Raw genomic sequence first — 17,349 nt, 5'->3', positions numbered from 1 at the left:
CTTCTACCACCAGCTTCTGGAATTTGTCCAAAATCCCTTGGCTGTGGAAACAATTGCTGTTTTGGTATTTCTAAAGGAACAGAAGGGTCTGCTTTCTTCTAGGCAGCACACGTAATCACACACTTTATCATTTTCCCGGCTGGGAGACAGGCATTAGATAAATAGTCTGAGTTAGATCAAACTGAGTCAAAGTCACGTGTGAGATTGCTGTGCTGAAATCACACGTGACTCTGGGGAAGGAATGTCAAGCTGAGTCATTCTCATCAGAGCTGTTGGCGAGTGAGACACGACCAGTGTCATGCCAATTCAGCTACAAACCAAACAGCAAAGTCACCTCCCAATCTGCAGAAGCAGTGAACAGCTTATAATTCATTATGCATGTGAGATAGGAACACAGCACAGAGACAGAGGTAAGCACATATACAAAAACTCATCTCCCCAGGATGCTTGGCAGTGCCTCTCATAGGGCCTTGAGACGGGGATACCTTGATATTGATCAGTGCCTGTGTGTAGTGACAGCAATGGGAAATCACCATGACTACCTTACTGCACCTTGGGTGGAGTAAGGGGGTGGGGGGTGTGGTCTGTCATACTCTGCTAAACTCCCTGTTGCTCATCAGAATAAAACATTCCACCGGACGACAACTCCTCCCTACTGATGACAATAACTACTTCAGCAGTACTGAATGTAATGCTTTTATTTTTATGCAGCAAGGGGAAAGTACACTTTTAAATGTAAATGAAGTTATTTTACCATAGGATACCAATGTTGTTATTGAATTGGACAGTGTAATATTGGTCCAGATCCAACAATTTACATTCTTTTCATCATTTCATTGGTTCTCTGGGCAAATGAATGTGTAGTGTGCTATGTTTTTGCTGTTTGTTAAAAAAAAAAAAAAAAAACTCCTATTAGTGTTTGGTGTCACATCATCCAAAAGAAGGCTGAATAATAATAATATGCATTCTGAAGGAACTTGTGCCAAGCTCATGGAACGCCTCCATCAAGTCTGCTCACATCCACATTATTCCAACAAAATGGATGGGGCAAAGAAATGTCAGTTTTCTCCATATGCTCGATGGCAGCAATAGTGAAATGTCCTAGGAGTGAAAACCTTGAATGCAGGTATCAAGAGAACGACAGTAGAGAGATGACCCACCTCAGTGTGTTATTCAGACCTAAGCTTTTTTTTATCACATCTAAACTTACTGCTTACTCAGCAGTTCACCCAGAGCAGTTTGAAATGAAGCTGATATATCTATCTCATTCTTCTTCACTTCCCCTCAAACAATACTCTGTGTACTTGCTATCTTCTTCTTTATTTTTGTGTTTATTTGTGAATTCATAACTGGCATCTCATGATTATTGCTGTCTCTCTATGACACTACAGAAGAATGGGGTGCAATTTATTAAACCCCATTATACATTAGGTCATTTATTCAACACTATGTCATTTAAAAACTACACACTGCATCAATCATTTATGACAACAAACCCCACATATGCAAATAACCTCCTCATCCATGTGGGATAAAGACAGTGAGCTGAGAGATACCCTTCAAACAATAACAAAGAAAATCATCCACTCAGGTTTAGCATTATGCCCACTGCTCATGACCACTGCTCCTCACACTGATAGACTGTCATTTGCTACTTCATATCATGTCTGTGCAAAATTACTACGCAAACACACCCACCCACACAACCCCACATACACACACACACACAAACACTGTTGTTTTTTGTCCTCCTCTTCCCAGGGACCCCCAGGAGCACCAGGAACTGAGGGCAGGCAGGGAGAGAAGGGTGCTAAGGTAACAAATTGCCCTCCACCCATTCAACATGGCAAAGAAATGTCATGACTCCAGCCAGCATAAATCAGGCAGAGCCTGCCAATCTTTTGGGAACAAAACAGCATGAATACAGTTCAGGGGAGTAAACAATAAATAAATACAGCCTCCATGACCTGTTGGTCTTGATGTAAATATGTGGATCTTGTAATGAGATGATGTATGGAACAGTGTAGTTTCTCTGATCTCCCATCGTTTGAAAAATTAAACCGATATTATAAAATTGAATTGATATTAAAAGGAAAAAAACATGGCTAAGAGTGAGTGAAGCCATTGGGAGTTCATTTGCCTGAGGCTATCCAAACACCTCCACAGTCACAATCAGCAAAATTAGTGCTTCTGAGTGAAGTGTTCCTCTAAGTGCCAACCAAGACAGAGCTCCAGTGCCTGTTTCTGTCTACTCACGCAACCACCTGTGTTCAGGGTGAAGCAGGCGCTGAGGGGCCCCCAGGAAAAACTGGCCCTGTTGGACCCCAGGGGCCTGCAGGAAAACCAGGTCCTGAGGGTCTGAGAGGGATCCCTGGCCCTGTGGTAAGCATCTGTACCCACCAAGCTACCAATCCATCTACTGCTTCTCCCATCAATTTGTGAACCTTGCGCAGACATGCACAGACAAGCACATACTCTTACAAATACAGCAGACATGCAGACATACACTCCTACAAAAACAGACACAAGCAGCACTAGATGGAGCAATCAATATCCTCTCTGTGGCCACAATATATGTTTTTTTCTTCTTCATTTGAACACACATTTTAGGGACTATTAATCACTCTGCTGCCTGCAGTAAATCGATAGCAGGTTGTAAGCAGTAGAGGGGCAATAATGCCTGAAATAATTGAGTTTTTTTTTTTTTTCTTATAGGGTGAACAAGGACTTCCTGGTGCACCTGGTCAAGATGGCCCACCAGGCCCGATGGTGAGAACACAGCCCTTGTCTCTTCATTCAGTTTCTCTTCCCTCGCTTTCAGCTCTGTCCATATTTCACCCATCACACATTCCCTCTCTTTCTCTTCTCTGCCCTATTCCAGCATGCTCTTACACTCCAAATCTATTCTCTCTTCTCTCTTTCGATCCCTATAGGTGTGTGTGTGTGTGTGTGTGTGTGTGTGTGTGTGTGCATCTGTGTGTCAGGGTGTGTGCACATGTGTGTGCAAATTGATTTCTTAGTGTTGGCTCTCCAATATTAGGGACCCCCTGGTCTGCCTGGCCTGAAAGGAGACCCTGGCTCAAAGGGTGAGAAGGTGAGTGAGATTCAATTTCCTTTCCTGACACTGCTGTTAATGTGGTTCCTACACCCCAGGCCTATTTCATCTCTTGTAGCATTTTGTGTGTGGGGGGGGAGAGAAATGGTACATTATACACATTTTACCAATAAGCTCTGTTTATGCTAATGAGTAGCTTCAATTGCTTTTGTCTGGGAAAAGATATTGTGATGGAAACTAGTTCAGTTTACATGCTGAAATACTGTATATGCATCTAATATTATTTGAAGCTTTGACTATTGTCTGTTTGACCCTACATGTTGGCATGTTGACTTTGCTAATGATCTATCATCTGCCCTCTGGAGTGAAACCACATCTTTTGATGCTGTGTGTTGTGTGTTTGAACAGGGCCACCCTGGTCTCATTGGTCTTATAGGCCCTCCTGGTGAGCAGGGAGAAAAGGGAGATCGTGGTTTGCCTGGACCCCAGGGCACACCTGGTCCTAAGGGTGATTCTGTAAGTAACTGATGTTTCTTTCTCTCTCTCTCTCTCTCTCTCTCTCTCTCTCTCTCTCTCTCTCTCTCTCTCTCTCTCTCTCTCTGTGCCTGCATAGCTATGAGTTAAGGGCAAAGGGCTTTTCTCCACTAGATACCTGAAGTGCTGACAAAGTACATCAACCTCCCCCTTGAAATGCTTTATGATGTTTGTTTACATGTTATAAAAACCAAATAAAAAGGCTGAAGAGCACACATAGCAACACAACGACTAGAGTAATTATGATACATCACACAGACCCATCAAAAGCTGGCGTCATAAAATTGAGGTAATTGAGGGGTTTTTTTTGGGTTTTTTTTTTTTTTTCCTGCACACTCATTTCTGCTGCTCTCAGTTTTCTCAGTGTCATGGTTCAATAACAGGGATGTTTTAGCAAGCCTAGGCAAGTGTGGAATTCAGAGGAATTCAGAGGAAGAAATATATCCATTTTTAAATAAACTTTGCAAATTGAGTGAATATGTAATTAGCAGCAGCCTTGGCCCTGTGAAGCCTTGCCTGGTATTTTAAAGAGCTGAAATAAATGTAATCTCTTGAAAAAAAAAAAAAAAAAAAAAGTGATTTAAAAAATAAAAGTGTCTTCACTCTCTAGCTTTCTCCTTCACTCACTCAGGCTGGATATAGGGTGATGCAGAGCTCAACACCTAATGGTTCCCTAAAGAATCATGATTCGTAAACCTTGGATCAAATGAACCACATTAGAAGGAGTACCATCAGCACTGAGTCTAGTGTCATTTTGCCCTCCACAACTTTGATAGCAGCAGATGTCAGAAGAATGAATCAGGCTTAATTTCTTTCATCCCCATTTTTTTTCCAAGACATCACTAAGCATTTACACTTTGCCTATTTTTTTTTTACCTCTGGTAAATGCATGTCCCCATAAGCTAAAGTCTCTTGGTGCCAATTTGAAAGCACTCTCTCATAATGAGCTCTCAGTACAGGAGAATGCAAGCTCACCATTTTGTGTTGTGTTCTAGGGCATTGCTGGTGCTTCTGGACCCCTTGGTCCCCCAGGACCTCCTGGGCTGCCTGTAAGTCACTCTCTGCCTTAAACATTATGTTTTGTGGTGCTCTAGACAAATGCATTCATTACATTCCCGCTCTGATTCTTTTCTTGCTAGGGTCCCCAAGGTCCTAAGGGATCCAAGGGGTCAACAGTAAGTGCAGCTGCTTTTCTTAAAGAGTTTCTAAATATTTTACAAATTTATGTTTCAAGTTGAGATGCAGTTTTGGTGATGCACTGTGTTTGTCCAGGGCCCTGCTGGTCCAAAGGGAGATACTGGCATAGTCGGCACTCCTGGTCCTCCTGTGAGTTCTCTTCTGCTCTAGATGCGTGAAAGATTCAAGAACCTTTATTATGACAAGGGATTGTGGAATCAGCACTAAATCTTGATGACCCCAGCCACAAAAATGTCTATATTTATAACAAATTCACTGCATAACTGAGTAGCATGTCTCCTTTCTTTTATTAGATGAAAACAATTGGTTTGCATTTGAAAGCTGCAGCTAACTGCAGCGTAATAACCTGTTACTTTGATGTTGGCACCATGTCACTCATGCAGGGCCCTCCAGGTGAGATTGTCCAGCCACTGCCCATCCGTTCACCAAAGAAGACCCGGCGTTCCAGCGACAGGCAGGCTGACGAGGCAGACCCCATCATGAACTATGGTGAGGGCATGGAGGACATCTTCAGTTCCCTCAACAACCTCAAACAGGACATCGAACGCATGAAATATCCCATGGGAACCCAGACCAACCCAGCCAGGACCTGCAAAGATCTGCAGCTGAGTCACCCAGAATTCCTCGATGGTGAGTTGGGTAATTGTAACTGACCAATAAAGACTTAGCTAATGAAAGAAACTTTGTGTACTGGATCAAATGAGAGAGGAAGCTCTCTACAATGGTACTATTAAATAATGCAAGTGGAGCTAGGTCAGGATTTCTGAAACTCTTTCTTAAATGCCTTTTTTTCTATTCTATGTTATGAGACTTCAATATTCAGATGCTTGGTCATAGATGGATCCCCCCAATAAGTTGTGTTTATGTATATAAGACAATGGTCCAAGATTCTCTACCTCAATCAATAGTTATGATGAGTTAATTCCAACTGTGTACTAATGTACTTGATGCACTTAACTGAGGCCATCATTAGTATGTGAATTTTAGATCCATTGTATTTATTTTGCAACATGGTTCTGCAGGGCAACTCTTAAACTGGGGCACCCTTGGTTTAGTGCTTTCTCTGCTATTATACACCTGATTTAGTTCTAATACTTCTGTAGTGTACCTGGTTAAGCATGATGCTTGTAACACCAAGGTTAACACCATGGGTTAGAGTCCCAGGGAGCATGCCTACTGTCATACTGATGAATATATGGATTGATGTATAAAATGGATAAGAGCTTCTATCAAATGCCATAAATGAAATACAAAATAATTGAAAATAAAGCTGTTATGTGAGCGAGCTAAACTTGGATAGGGCTTGACTCACCCTGAAAGGCTATACTGCCAATGAAAAGTGCAGTTGTGTGTGGTAATTTACATGTTGTATTAGGAATGTGGGAAAACCTTGTTTTATTTTGATCTAATGAGCAATGGTTAGCTGAACCTTGATGTTGAGACAGGGAAGGAAAGAGAGGAATACATTCAGAAAATGGCTTACAACGTGCTAATAGCTCTACTGAACTCTCAAAACTGCTGTTTTTGGGGTATTTTCCCCCTTGTTTATAATCTTTCTGTTTTTCAATCCAAATTATATGTATTACATAAGAATTGAAACTGTACCTCATAAGTTAAGTGAGCATTGCTTCTGTAGCTCATCTGGCAGTAACAAGAAGGTTATGGGTTTGATTACCAGGGAGCATGTGTACTGTCATACTGATAAATAAGTCTATAAATAAATCTAACTGTGGATTAGAGTGTCTACCAAAGGACATAAAGGACATAAATGTAAACATCACCATTGTTGGAGTAAAGTCTGACTGGAATTGTTTCCTGCTCAGGTGAATACTACATTGATCCTAACCAGGGATGCTCTGGGGATTCCTTCAAAGTGTACTGCAACTTCACAGCTGGAGGCGAGACCTGCATTTACCCTGCGAAGAAATCGAACAGAGTGAGTGTTGCTGTTGCCCTGTGGTGACACCCACCCAGAGTGAGTGTCATTGCAGACAGATTCAGTCTTACAGTTCACAGAATTCACGTCAAGGTTCTTAGGACAAGGTTCCATGCATTAAGAGTCTGCCATGTTCAACAACTGGTTAAACTCAAGCTGAATCTGAAGAAGGAAACATTCATTGGCATTGGTGTTATGATTTTTGTAGATTTCAGTCTAATTTAGGCCATTATGGGAGCAAAGATGTATCATTTCCTTTTGCACACAGAATTCAAACTCACCATGACTGAAATGTGTGACTCGGTGTTCTAATTTTTTTACTTTATTTTGTATTCTAATGCTGATCATCATGATTCATTCCCTGGCTGGCTCTGTGCCTGCTCAGGTGCTGATGTCCTCCTGGTCCAGAGAGGCTCCAGGCTCGTGGTTCAGCTCATTTACACACGGCAGCCTAGTGAGTGCGCTCTAGTCATCTTCTATTCCATCCCCACAGCTTCCTCCACCACCTCCTCTCTCTTACTCCCCACAACTAAAAAGCTTCTTCAGGTCCTGAACGAGCCCCTCTCTCCTTCCTCCCAGTGACATAAATAGAGAGCAGGAGCGGCACTGCTTTAGAGATGCTTTTAAAGATTCTGTGACCTGAGGTCTTGGAGCACAAAGCCCCACATGCACCATCCATAGTTAATGTGGTCAAGAGAGGAGAGAGATGGTGGTGTCTCTTAGAAAATATCTTCCCCATCATGCATCTGGCTCTTGTTCACTTCGTTTAGTCTACACTGCCTGAAAGCATGACTGTATTTTGAATTTTACCATTGTGTGTTTGTGTTTGTGTCTGTGTGTCTTACTTTACAGAAACATTAACCCTGCCACTAATCTCTTCTCCTGTTATTGTTTGTTTGTTTGTTTGTTTGTCTTCTTTTTCACCATAAACAGCTATCTTACGTGGACGCTGAGGGCAGCTCTATAAACTCGGTGCAAATGACTTTCCTTAGACTACTGACAGCCTCGGCGAGGCAAAATTTCACCTACAGCTGCCACCAGTCCACAGGCTGGTATGATGCCACAGAGAGCAGCTACGACAAAGCCCTGCGCTTCCTTGGCTCCAACGATGAGGAGATCTCCTATGACAACAACCCCTACATCAAGGCTCTGTCTGACACCTGCGCGGTACGAGTCCTTCATAAACGAGCCCTCATCACTTTAGCAACATTTAGCAACACTTTTGCAGTATGTTATTCTGTCTATGTTGTACAGTCTCAGTAGCCAGTTAATGAAATAGTAGCAAAGTAACAATCCAGATTAGATGGGAAATCCTATGCAACTGCAGTAAAACCATGCTTTGGCTCTGATCTCAATGATGCAATATCAGCAAACAATCAAAAGCTAAAATCATTTCTTGTTGTGAGTCTGAAATGTTACCTCTGTCCTTGTCTCCATCCTGCAGGTACGGAAGGGCTACGGAAAGACTGTGATAGAGATCAACACCCCCAAAATCGATCAGGTTCCGATCGTAGACGTCATGCTGAATGACTTTGGGGATTCTAACCAGAAATTTGGATTTGAAGTTGGTCCAGTTTGCTTCCTTGGCTAAATTTTAAAAAATGATATCATGAAAAAAACTTGACAGGGAAGGACGGGTCAGCACAAGACACCTTTTTATTCCAAGACTTTTTTTTCTTTTTTTGGGTACCACCAAATCACCCAGCCTCCGTTTATGCCACATGCAAGTTTTGAATAATAGTGCGGATTAAAAAGGGAACAGTTGCACCGTGTCTGTATGCATTACCCAGGAAAATCCACATTTCCTACAGAGTGTGAGAGCCGCATAACACGCAAATGGTCACGGAGGCAAGCGATGAAGAGCATGAAGAAGAGGTGGCAGAGCGGAGGGCTGGCGGAACACCGGGGGGGGGGGGGTCGGGGGGGGGGAGACCTCCCCAATGGAGTCTATCAGTGCTGTGCAACAAAGATATACAGAAAAGAAAACAACTCTGGTGCTTGATCAAAATACAGAAAAACAACTAATAATATTAATAATAAAATATTAATAATAAAAAAGGTGCTAAGAGAACGAAGGTGTATTTTGATAAAACTGTAATTATAATTTTGTACATTATTGTTCTTTCTGTTTCCACTTTCAAAACTTGCATGTGTATCAGAATTGCATCTGGCCCATAAATTCAGTGTTCCTAACAAAGAAAACAAAACCAATAATATAAATTAAAGAACTGAGGAAAGAGAGAAAGAAAACATATTTTGTGATAAATACTGTGTACCTATTATTAAGCAAATAAACGTGAGCATTCAAACAACTCCTTATTTCTAATTACAATGTATGTCCTTTGTATATATTGCCCACCCCGAGGCTGGGGCCTAGTCTCAGTTTCAGAACACCTCGGCTGGGAAAGCAGGTGCCACACATGCCCCGTGCGCCACTAACATCAGTGCATGTGTTTGTTGTCCTAACCAATCATGGCAATCGTTCAACAGTTTTTTCTTTTATTTGTTCTCTCTTTTTTTTTTTTGGTTTTACTTTTTGTTTTCCTTCGGTCGTATACCTCAACCCTTCTTAATATCCATAGAGAAGAGAGGTCATTGTGCCCTGTATATACCTTGGTTACACAGTTAAGTTTATATATTTTGGGTGGGGAATTTTTTTATGACAAAAAGATATCTCTTAGGCTTCTTCTGTTCAGAATTCCTCTGTGAATGCAATGATGCCCTCTTTACAATGACCCCTTTTTGTAACTAAAATGAGTAAATGTTTAAATGTGCTTTTTATGGTTCATCTAAATATTAAAAACTGGATTCCAAAACAACCATGAAACGTCTGTGTGTGCTGTTGGTTCTTCGCCCACATGCATGTGTTCAGTATAACCATGGCTGCTCCTGCCAGAGGCCGAGGAGCCTTACTGCCACCTTAGTCCCTGGTTGCTAACAGGCTTTAAGACATTTTAAGCACTTCAAATCGTCGTCTCTCTTCCTTTTGAAGGATATTGATGTTCGATTTCAAAGATAACAGGCATTTCTGTCCTAGAGAGCTATATAACATCCATATGCAAAGGTTGAAACTAATATTTGGTACCTCGTACATTAACATGAGATTAAATTCATTACTTCCACATATCATTAAATCCCAGATTGATTCCCCTGTGGGGGAAGAAAATAATGTGCTAACCCTCAAACATTCCTCATTTTCTCACCTGCAGGCTGTCAGTTTAAAGACGCATGAGAGTGTTATGTGTCCAATAACTAATTTCTTTAGTTTTTTTCTTTCCTTGTCTGTGGTAGGGCTCCATTATTGTGCAATATGATTAATAGTAAACACCTATTACTTGTCCTCTGCATTTCAACATGTGAGCAGGACTGGTAAAACCGACTTACGCTTTGAAATTTGTCTTTATTTTGTCAGCCCTTTCCTGGGTATCAGCCAATTAGTCTCAAGGAGACAGCACTGCAAAGAGCTGCAGCACAGATGCTGTGAGTTTCATGATTAGGCACCAGTTAGCTGACTGCTGACTGCAGCTCACTGTACTTCCTTCTGTGATTAGTGGATGATTGGGTTTGAGCTGGTGAATAAGCAACACAGTGGGATTTTCCTTAAGGCTAACCCTTTCTTTGTAGTACTACACCATAAGCTTCTATGACAGAGCTGCAGTTCTTAGGCCATAAAAGGACTGAATAATATCTGGATGAAGTCAGAACAAGTCCCCCTCTCTGTTTTCTTCTCACACAAATGCAGATATTGAACCCAGACAAGGACTTTTTGGAACCCAGAATAGACTCCAATTGCTTGTGCTTATTGTTTATTTTGTTTTTTATCTTGTTCCTGTTGCGGTGTCTGGGGTCAAGCAGAGGAGGATGGGCTCCCTTTTTGAGTCTTTGTTTCATCCTTGTGCGCTTAGGGAGTTTTTCCTGTCACTGTTGCCTTTGTTTTGCTCACTGGGGTCTGGACTCAAACATTTTGTAAAGCTGCTTTGTGACAATGTCTGTCGTAAAAAGCCCTTTATAAATACATTTGACATTGACACACTTACACAATTAATATTTCCCTTAATTTTATTCACTTTTCTTTCATTCATACTGTCTCTCTTTCTCTCTCTCTCTCTCTCTCTCTCTCTCTCGCTCGCTCTCTCTCTCTCGCTCTCTCTCTCTCTGTCTCTCACACACACACACACACACACACACACACACACACACACACACACACACACACACACACACAGTTCGTCAGATTTTCAAACCCATTCTGCACCACACTGCCTTCAAGCCTCTAGTAGTTCTCAACTTGAAACACCATTCCTCAAGACACAAATAAGGCATGCATCAAGACTCTTCTGTCCTGGCACCTAGGTGGTGGAATCAACTTCCCCTGGCTGTCCATACAGCTGAGTCACTGGCCATCTTCAAACAAAGACTGAAGACTCACTCTTCACTGAGTCACTAAGCACTCAAATAAGCACTTAAAATATTTTACTGTCTTCCACTCTAGCCAGGGTATTAGCTTAATAGTATTCTTAACACTGACCTGTCACATGTATCACATCTATTCACACCTATTGTCACATGAGGATATGTATTTGATAGAGACTGCAAAGTCAACCAGGACAAGAGCATTTGCCAAATGCTGTAAATGTAAATGTAAATGTAAATGTAAATGTCTCCCTCTCCCCCTTTTCAAATGCCCCTAAGCATTAGACTACTTCAGATCATTTCTACTGTAGCTTTTCTATCTCTAAATAACCTGCTGGATTTGTGGATCAGATCAGCTATAAAAAGAGATACCTTAAATACATCCTAAGTGTAACTCTAAATGGATCTGTTTGCCTCTGGAGACTTCTTGTCAAAAAGGAAAAACACTATTTCTGAATTGTAAAGAGACAGAATGAGCAAATGGTCTTGAGCGGTATATAACAGAACATCTACACTGGAACATCATAAAGCAGTTCCTGCTCCCCATCATGGAGAAGAGAGGAGAACAGAGTCTGCCCTGCACCATCACCTCTTCCTGTTTCTCTTCCTGTTAGACACGCATGGAGCATGAAGCACACGGAGTATGGAGCACACAGAGCATGAAGCACACGGAGCACATGGAGCACATGGAGTGCATGGAGCACATGGAGCAATGAACAGACAGAGCATGGAGCACACGGGGCATGGAGCACAAAGGGCATGGAGCCACAGTTGCACACAGAGCCCTTGAAAGAATCAATCTTTCTTCAAAAGTCTTCAAAAACTGGAAAAAATGTCTGTAGTACGGTGACAAAACCTTGATGCACCATATGACATACAATGCTGTCTGAATTGCAGGAACTGGATTTTGTTACTCCAGCACTGACACCAGGCAGAACTAAGATTTTCTCTTTGATTGTGCCAGGTTAAAACAGATTCAGATGTAACTGTAAATGGGAAAGAATAGATCATTTGAATGGAGACTGGCTTACAGCACATGAAGCTATAGACTAGAGGTTGCATGTTGCTAGCGAAACCAACCAATGATCTGTAGAGAAGGCTCCATGTAACTGAAGAGAATGTGATGATGCCATCAAGAGCTCCCGTGGTGTCCTTCACTGAGACCTTTAAATCATTACAACAAAAAAGAGCAAAACAAGGAGAGAAATCTGTTCTCTCAGTGAACTATGACATAACATCATGTCAAGCAAAAAGCAACATAGCTATATGAACGAGTTTTATGTTTGAAATTATCCATTTCAATCAGACCTCAATGCTGATGCATTTCCATAAAGACACCCGCTTATTGGCACAAATTCATCTCTCCACCTCTGCCACAGGGAGTGAGTGGTCCCCAATGGCAGACTCCACTGGACACTTTTGTGACAAATTCCCCCCTGCTGGACTTAGCATTAACATTCTTCCTGGGACCTGATATGACACTCAGACAGATCAGTCACCCAATAACAGAGGGAGTGTAACTACGGTCCCGCCCCTCCCTTCATGTTCACAGCATGACTGGATGGAGAAAATAAATCTAAGCAGCCAGGCTGAGCTTTATCTGTTCCAGAAGATAAAGTATGACAAAGCAGCACTGCCAGTGTTCCTGCACTCTCATTCGCCCTCCCTCGCTCCGCCTAGCGTGGGTAATTACCTGAGCTATCCACTCATGCAAATGTATAATTAATCCACTGCAGCCCTGGCATGGTGCAAACTCATGGATTAAAAAAACATACACACACACATACACACACACACACACACACAACACACACACACACACACACACACACACACACACACAGGCAATGCCACTGCTTGCTTGAACACCCCCAGTCCATCCCTCAAAGACGAGAGAAGGTAAGCTCAAATGAGAAGCTGAGCAACAATGCTCACTTTGAAACACCAGCATTCTGGGCTGTGTCTGGCAAGCTAAGTGAAAATATCACACAGCTAACAGCTGGCGCCGCACTGTGCTCAGAAAGGAATTTAAAGCTATGGACAAGAAACGGATTGCCAGAAATGAAGAAAACCACCTGTTCGGCTTGCAGCCAATGCTTAAAGTAAAACAACTAAGGTATGCGTACATTTAAAAGAAATGCAAAATAATTGTGTTATAAATTTATATCTATAAAAAATTTAGAACTTTTGAACCAACTTTTTTAAATTCAGCAATTAAATTAAACTTTTTAATGGCAACGTTTCTCTGGTATTCCAAACAAACAGCAATAACTTAGTAGCTAACAAAAGCCCGTGAAGTGCCTGGACTTATGAGGTGTGGAGAGGAAGGATGGCCAGAGTACAGCAGCATGTACTCTCTGCTGCAGAGAGCCAACCATGGTCAGCAGCTTATAACACACAACCTTTGAAGAGTCAGGGTCAATAAAACACTCGTGCGCACACACACATACACATACACACACACACGCAAATACTCACACAAGCACGCACACACAAACCTCTTCCCTCATCCTCACTGCAGAAGCATCTAATGTACTTTGGAAGTTATTGGTACACCTCATCTGGGAACACATTACATTATAGTTTGTTTACAACCAATCTCTACCAACATATGTTCTCACTGAGCCATCTGCAAACCAGACCTTTGAGAACCCTTTAACAGAACAGGTTTCTGCTGGAGAGTCTGTGTGCATATCGGGATGGCGAGCGCGCCACTGATATGTCCACAGGTGCATGGCTAGCCACACTCCACAGACGCATGCCTAGCCACACTCCCAGTCATGCTAGTGCACCCACACAGAACCCTACAGAAAGCACACTGAACGATGTATGGATCAGAGAACCTGGCTGTCTGATTAGATATCAGCCAGCCAAGCTGGCTGAGCTGAAATGCCTTCCAGAACATCTGAGCTGAAATGCCTTTCAGAGCATCTGCTTTGGTTCATTACTGACAACTTTTCACATGTCTGAGCCGTATGCTCTGTCAACCTGCCAAGGTGTGTAAAGCATCTTTAATACATGAAAAGCAAAGGGGAGGTTTTTTTAAAAATGAGTGAGTGGTTATTGAAATAACTGGCTATGTTGTATGGTGGGGCAGTTATTTGGGGTGGTCTGATATGGACATAAACGAATACATCTGTACCAAGTAGTCTGACCCAAACATCAATGAGATGAACTCAGAGTAGCTGGTTGCATAATGAACCTGGGACAGAGAATGAGAGGAATGAGTCTGTATTCTGCAGCTTTATTCGCAGAGATCAAGGTGAAGACTCCTGTTCCACCCGGATATAACCAGAACGCTAATGATTACCGGCGCTGTTCTATTTTTCATTGAAGCATCATGCCAGCATAAGTCATCAGGGCAAGGGGCCAGGGTAAGCAAACAGCTCAGTCAAGGCTTGTGATGTCTGTAAGGAATTAAATCATCCTCACCATGTTCTACTTCACCTTCCGCCCTTTTGCTCATCAGAGCACATAGCAAATGAATGTAATGGGTGGAAAACTGTTCATTGTGAACAAGGTGTGGACTAATGCCTAATTATTTTGCATGAAACATGCGTGTTTAAGCTCTACTAATTCGGCCCTTGAACATGGGTCACGTGTGGCACTGTCACCAGCAACCAGGGCTGCGGCAAGCTCACACTTATTCACATCAGACTTATTCACATGCCAAACAAGGCATGTGAGCCCTATACCAAGTCAGAGGGTAGGGTGGGAGGATATTGACATTCTGGTGAAAAGCCTGAATGAAATGACATGACGTGGCATGTTTGTCTTTCAGACCACTGCAGCAGACTTCAAGGGCAAGATGAAAGGCAAGGCAGGGTGATCAGAGATGAGGGAGAAATGATGATGAACAGGCCCCCAGGCGCCTGCCGTGGTCTACCTTCGTCAGGGATCCTTGAGACTGTCAAACCCCCCCCAAAAAAAGCCCCCGTATGGAGTGCTTCAAAGAAGCGCTCTCATCTGAATGAAGTTTAATCAGGTCTCGCTGCCTTGGTGCAGAACTTGAATAGTCACCGTGTCATGGCATATCTCGCTCGGACCTGTTAGCTTTTCAACGTGCCCGTGATGATCCTATGAAGATTGTAGGTGAGCACTAATTTGGTAGCTAAGGTTTTGTCATGTGTGTTTGTCTAAGAAGATGTCATTCTTCAAAAAACGTGCTCTCACATCAGAATACATGAACACAGTGCTGAACCAAAATGGCAAAAGCAGAGCAGTTGTAGTTTACAGTGTAAAGAACTGTGCTGGCAAAGGGGTGCATTTGAACTGTGTAACTGCATTCATCCAGGTCTTACACATCCCAGACACAATCCTAAAACACTGGTACTCAGTCCCATTTGTGTGGCATGTCACTGCATCTCACGCACTTGTACGATGCACCCTATTACACTTGATTCCATACCTGAAGGGCTTGATGACTAGATGAGGAATTATTGCATACATTTACACAAGTCAAACTACAGAGGGTCTGTGTGTCCTGACCACCACAGGAAGTCCAGCTACAGAAGATCTACGTGTCCGGTCTACAAAGGAAATTTGTTGGCTTGCTGCTGTGATGATAAAGAAAAACAACTTCTAGCTAGTTTGAAAATGTTTCCATTATTCCATTATTCTATTATTCCATTATTCCAGTGACTGCAATATACTCTTGGGTGAAACAGATCAGGTGTTTTAATCTACAGATGAAAAATTCAAATAAATAAAACATAACCACAGGTAAAACAAGAAGACGAGCTTTGGTGATAGGCACATATGCTTCTTTTCACAATCTAGGATATCATAAAAAGTGGAAAACAGTTTTGAAAACACTGAAATACCCATTGGATTATAATCTCATATAAGAACAAATTTGCATTATCACCTGGGGCTTTGGTCAACATTTGGTGTTTAAAAATCTGCTTTTATAAATAAACTTAACTTCACTCTGAACATCAGACAACAGTATCTTTCAATCTAGACCTTTCTGATAGTAGGTAAACATGAGGAATGTGTCTATCCTCTAGAATGGCTGGCTATAGGAAACAAAAGGAAGTGTCTTACTCTGAGACACCAAGCTCTGAAGAGAGGGTCTTACAGACCCTGCCTGTGGCCTGTGGGACTGACTGGATAAATTATTGATGGCTGTGAATCACTCTGTGTTGATGGCTGAGCGATTAACATAATCTACACTGACGACTAAACATAGCTCCCTATTAAATAACAGATTCCGCTCAAATCAGTCTGTTAAAGGTGGCAATTGTTGAACACAGCAGTAATGATCAACATTCATTTTAAATGCTGCAGGAGCATTCAAGCATTGAAAGGAAGGTCAGAAGAGCACCTTAACTGGTTCACACTGTATGGAGGCCTCGAGTACAACGAGGCACATTATGTGAGAACAAATATCAGTTGTGTGTATGTGTGTGCGTGTGTGTGTGTCTGTCTGTCTGTCTGTCTGTGTCTGTGTGTTTGTGACAGGAATATCTGATCATTTGAATATGAAATGTCGCCTTGACAGTTATGTAAAGGAAAACAGAGAATCTTCAAAAAAAAAAAATAACCAAACACACACACAAAAAAAAAAAAAACAACAACAACAACAACAAAAAAACATAACTCATTCAAATCATTGTTAGTGCTAGCAGTGATGTCAAGCTAATTGCCACAGTCCTCAAATCATGTATGAATGTCTATGAATTCTCTATCATAGTGGATAGAATTCCCTGCCACAAATGTCATCAATTATCAGAGAGCTTTTCAGAGGAGAAAAAACTTTACAGAACAACATATCGTGTCGTGCCCACAGACAAGAAATAGTTCGATAAAGAGAAGCACCAGACAGCAGGTTAGATTATCTTCCCTTGGTGAGAAAAAAACATTCCACATATTTCATAATTTTTCATAATAACAATGCCAGATCTCTGCAGAAGACTATACTTCAACCACCACAAACATGGAGCTCATCTTTTTTCTAAGATGCTACAGGAAGACATATAACGAAGTGATTACATGGACAAAACCAGAGTTACAGTTTGAGAGTGAATGCAACCAACAGCAGCTACTACAATTCAAAAATCCCTTTAGAATTCAAATTCATCCCTTTTGTTCCTTTCTTTGCCATAACATCACTGCTGATGTATAAGTGTATAAGTGCCCATATTACATTTGCCCTGCAGAGATTTAACTAGCCTTATGGTACATGATAACTGAAAGCTGTGGAACCCAGGAC

The 17,349-nt window shown here is 41.9% G+C and overlaps 1 protein-coding gene across 6 annotated transcripts in view; it reads left to right on the top strand.

The window, feature by feature from the left end:
* The window catches only part of col11a1a (collagen, type XI, alpha 1a), a 74,202-nt gene extending 64,659 nt beyond the window's left edge, over positions 1-9,543 (top strand). For all 6 annotated transcript variants that reach the window (XM_081696536.1, XM_081696533.1, XM_081696535.1 and 3 more), the window contains 13 exons: positions 1,762-1,815; positions 2,275-2,382; positions 2,716-2,769; positions 3,041-3,094; positions 3,464-3,571; positions 4,585-4,638; positions 4,729-4,764; positions 4,862-4,915; positions 5,170-5,416; positions 6,610-6,722; positions 7,108-7,176; positions 7,656-7,889; positions 8,167-9,543. In XM_081696536.1, coding sequence (XP_081552662.1) covers positions 1,762-1,815; positions 2,275-2,382; positions 2,716-2,769; positions 3,041-3,094; positions 3,464-3,571; positions 4,585-4,638; positions 4,729-4,764; positions 4,862-4,915; positions 5,170-5,416; positions 6,610-6,722; positions 7,108-7,176; positions 7,656-7,889; positions 8,167-8,313 — 1,332 coding nt within the window. In that variant the 3' untranslated portion in view covers positions 8,314-9,543. The remainder of the gene's footprint in view (positions 1-1,761; positions 1,816-2,274; positions 2,383-2,715; positions 2,770-3,040; positions 3,095-3,463; positions 3,572-4,584; positions 4,639-4,728; positions 4,765-4,861; positions 4,916-5,169; positions 5,417-6,609; positions 6,723-7,107; positions 7,177-7,655; positions 7,890-8,166) is intronic.
* The last annotated feature ends 7,806 nt before the right edge of the window (positions 9,544-17,349 follow it).

Source organism: Electrophorus electricus, chromosome 14, assembly GCF_041902795.1.
Source record: "Electrophorus electricus isolate QZ-2024a chromosome 14, ASM4190279v1, whole genome shotgun sequence".
Taxonomy (NCBI): Eukaryota; Metazoa; Chordata; class Actinopteri; order Gymnotiformes; family Gymnotidae; genus Electrophorus; species Electrophorus electricus.
Note: the sequence above shows the minus strand (reverse complement) of the source record. Positions and strands in the feature narration are given on the sequence as shown.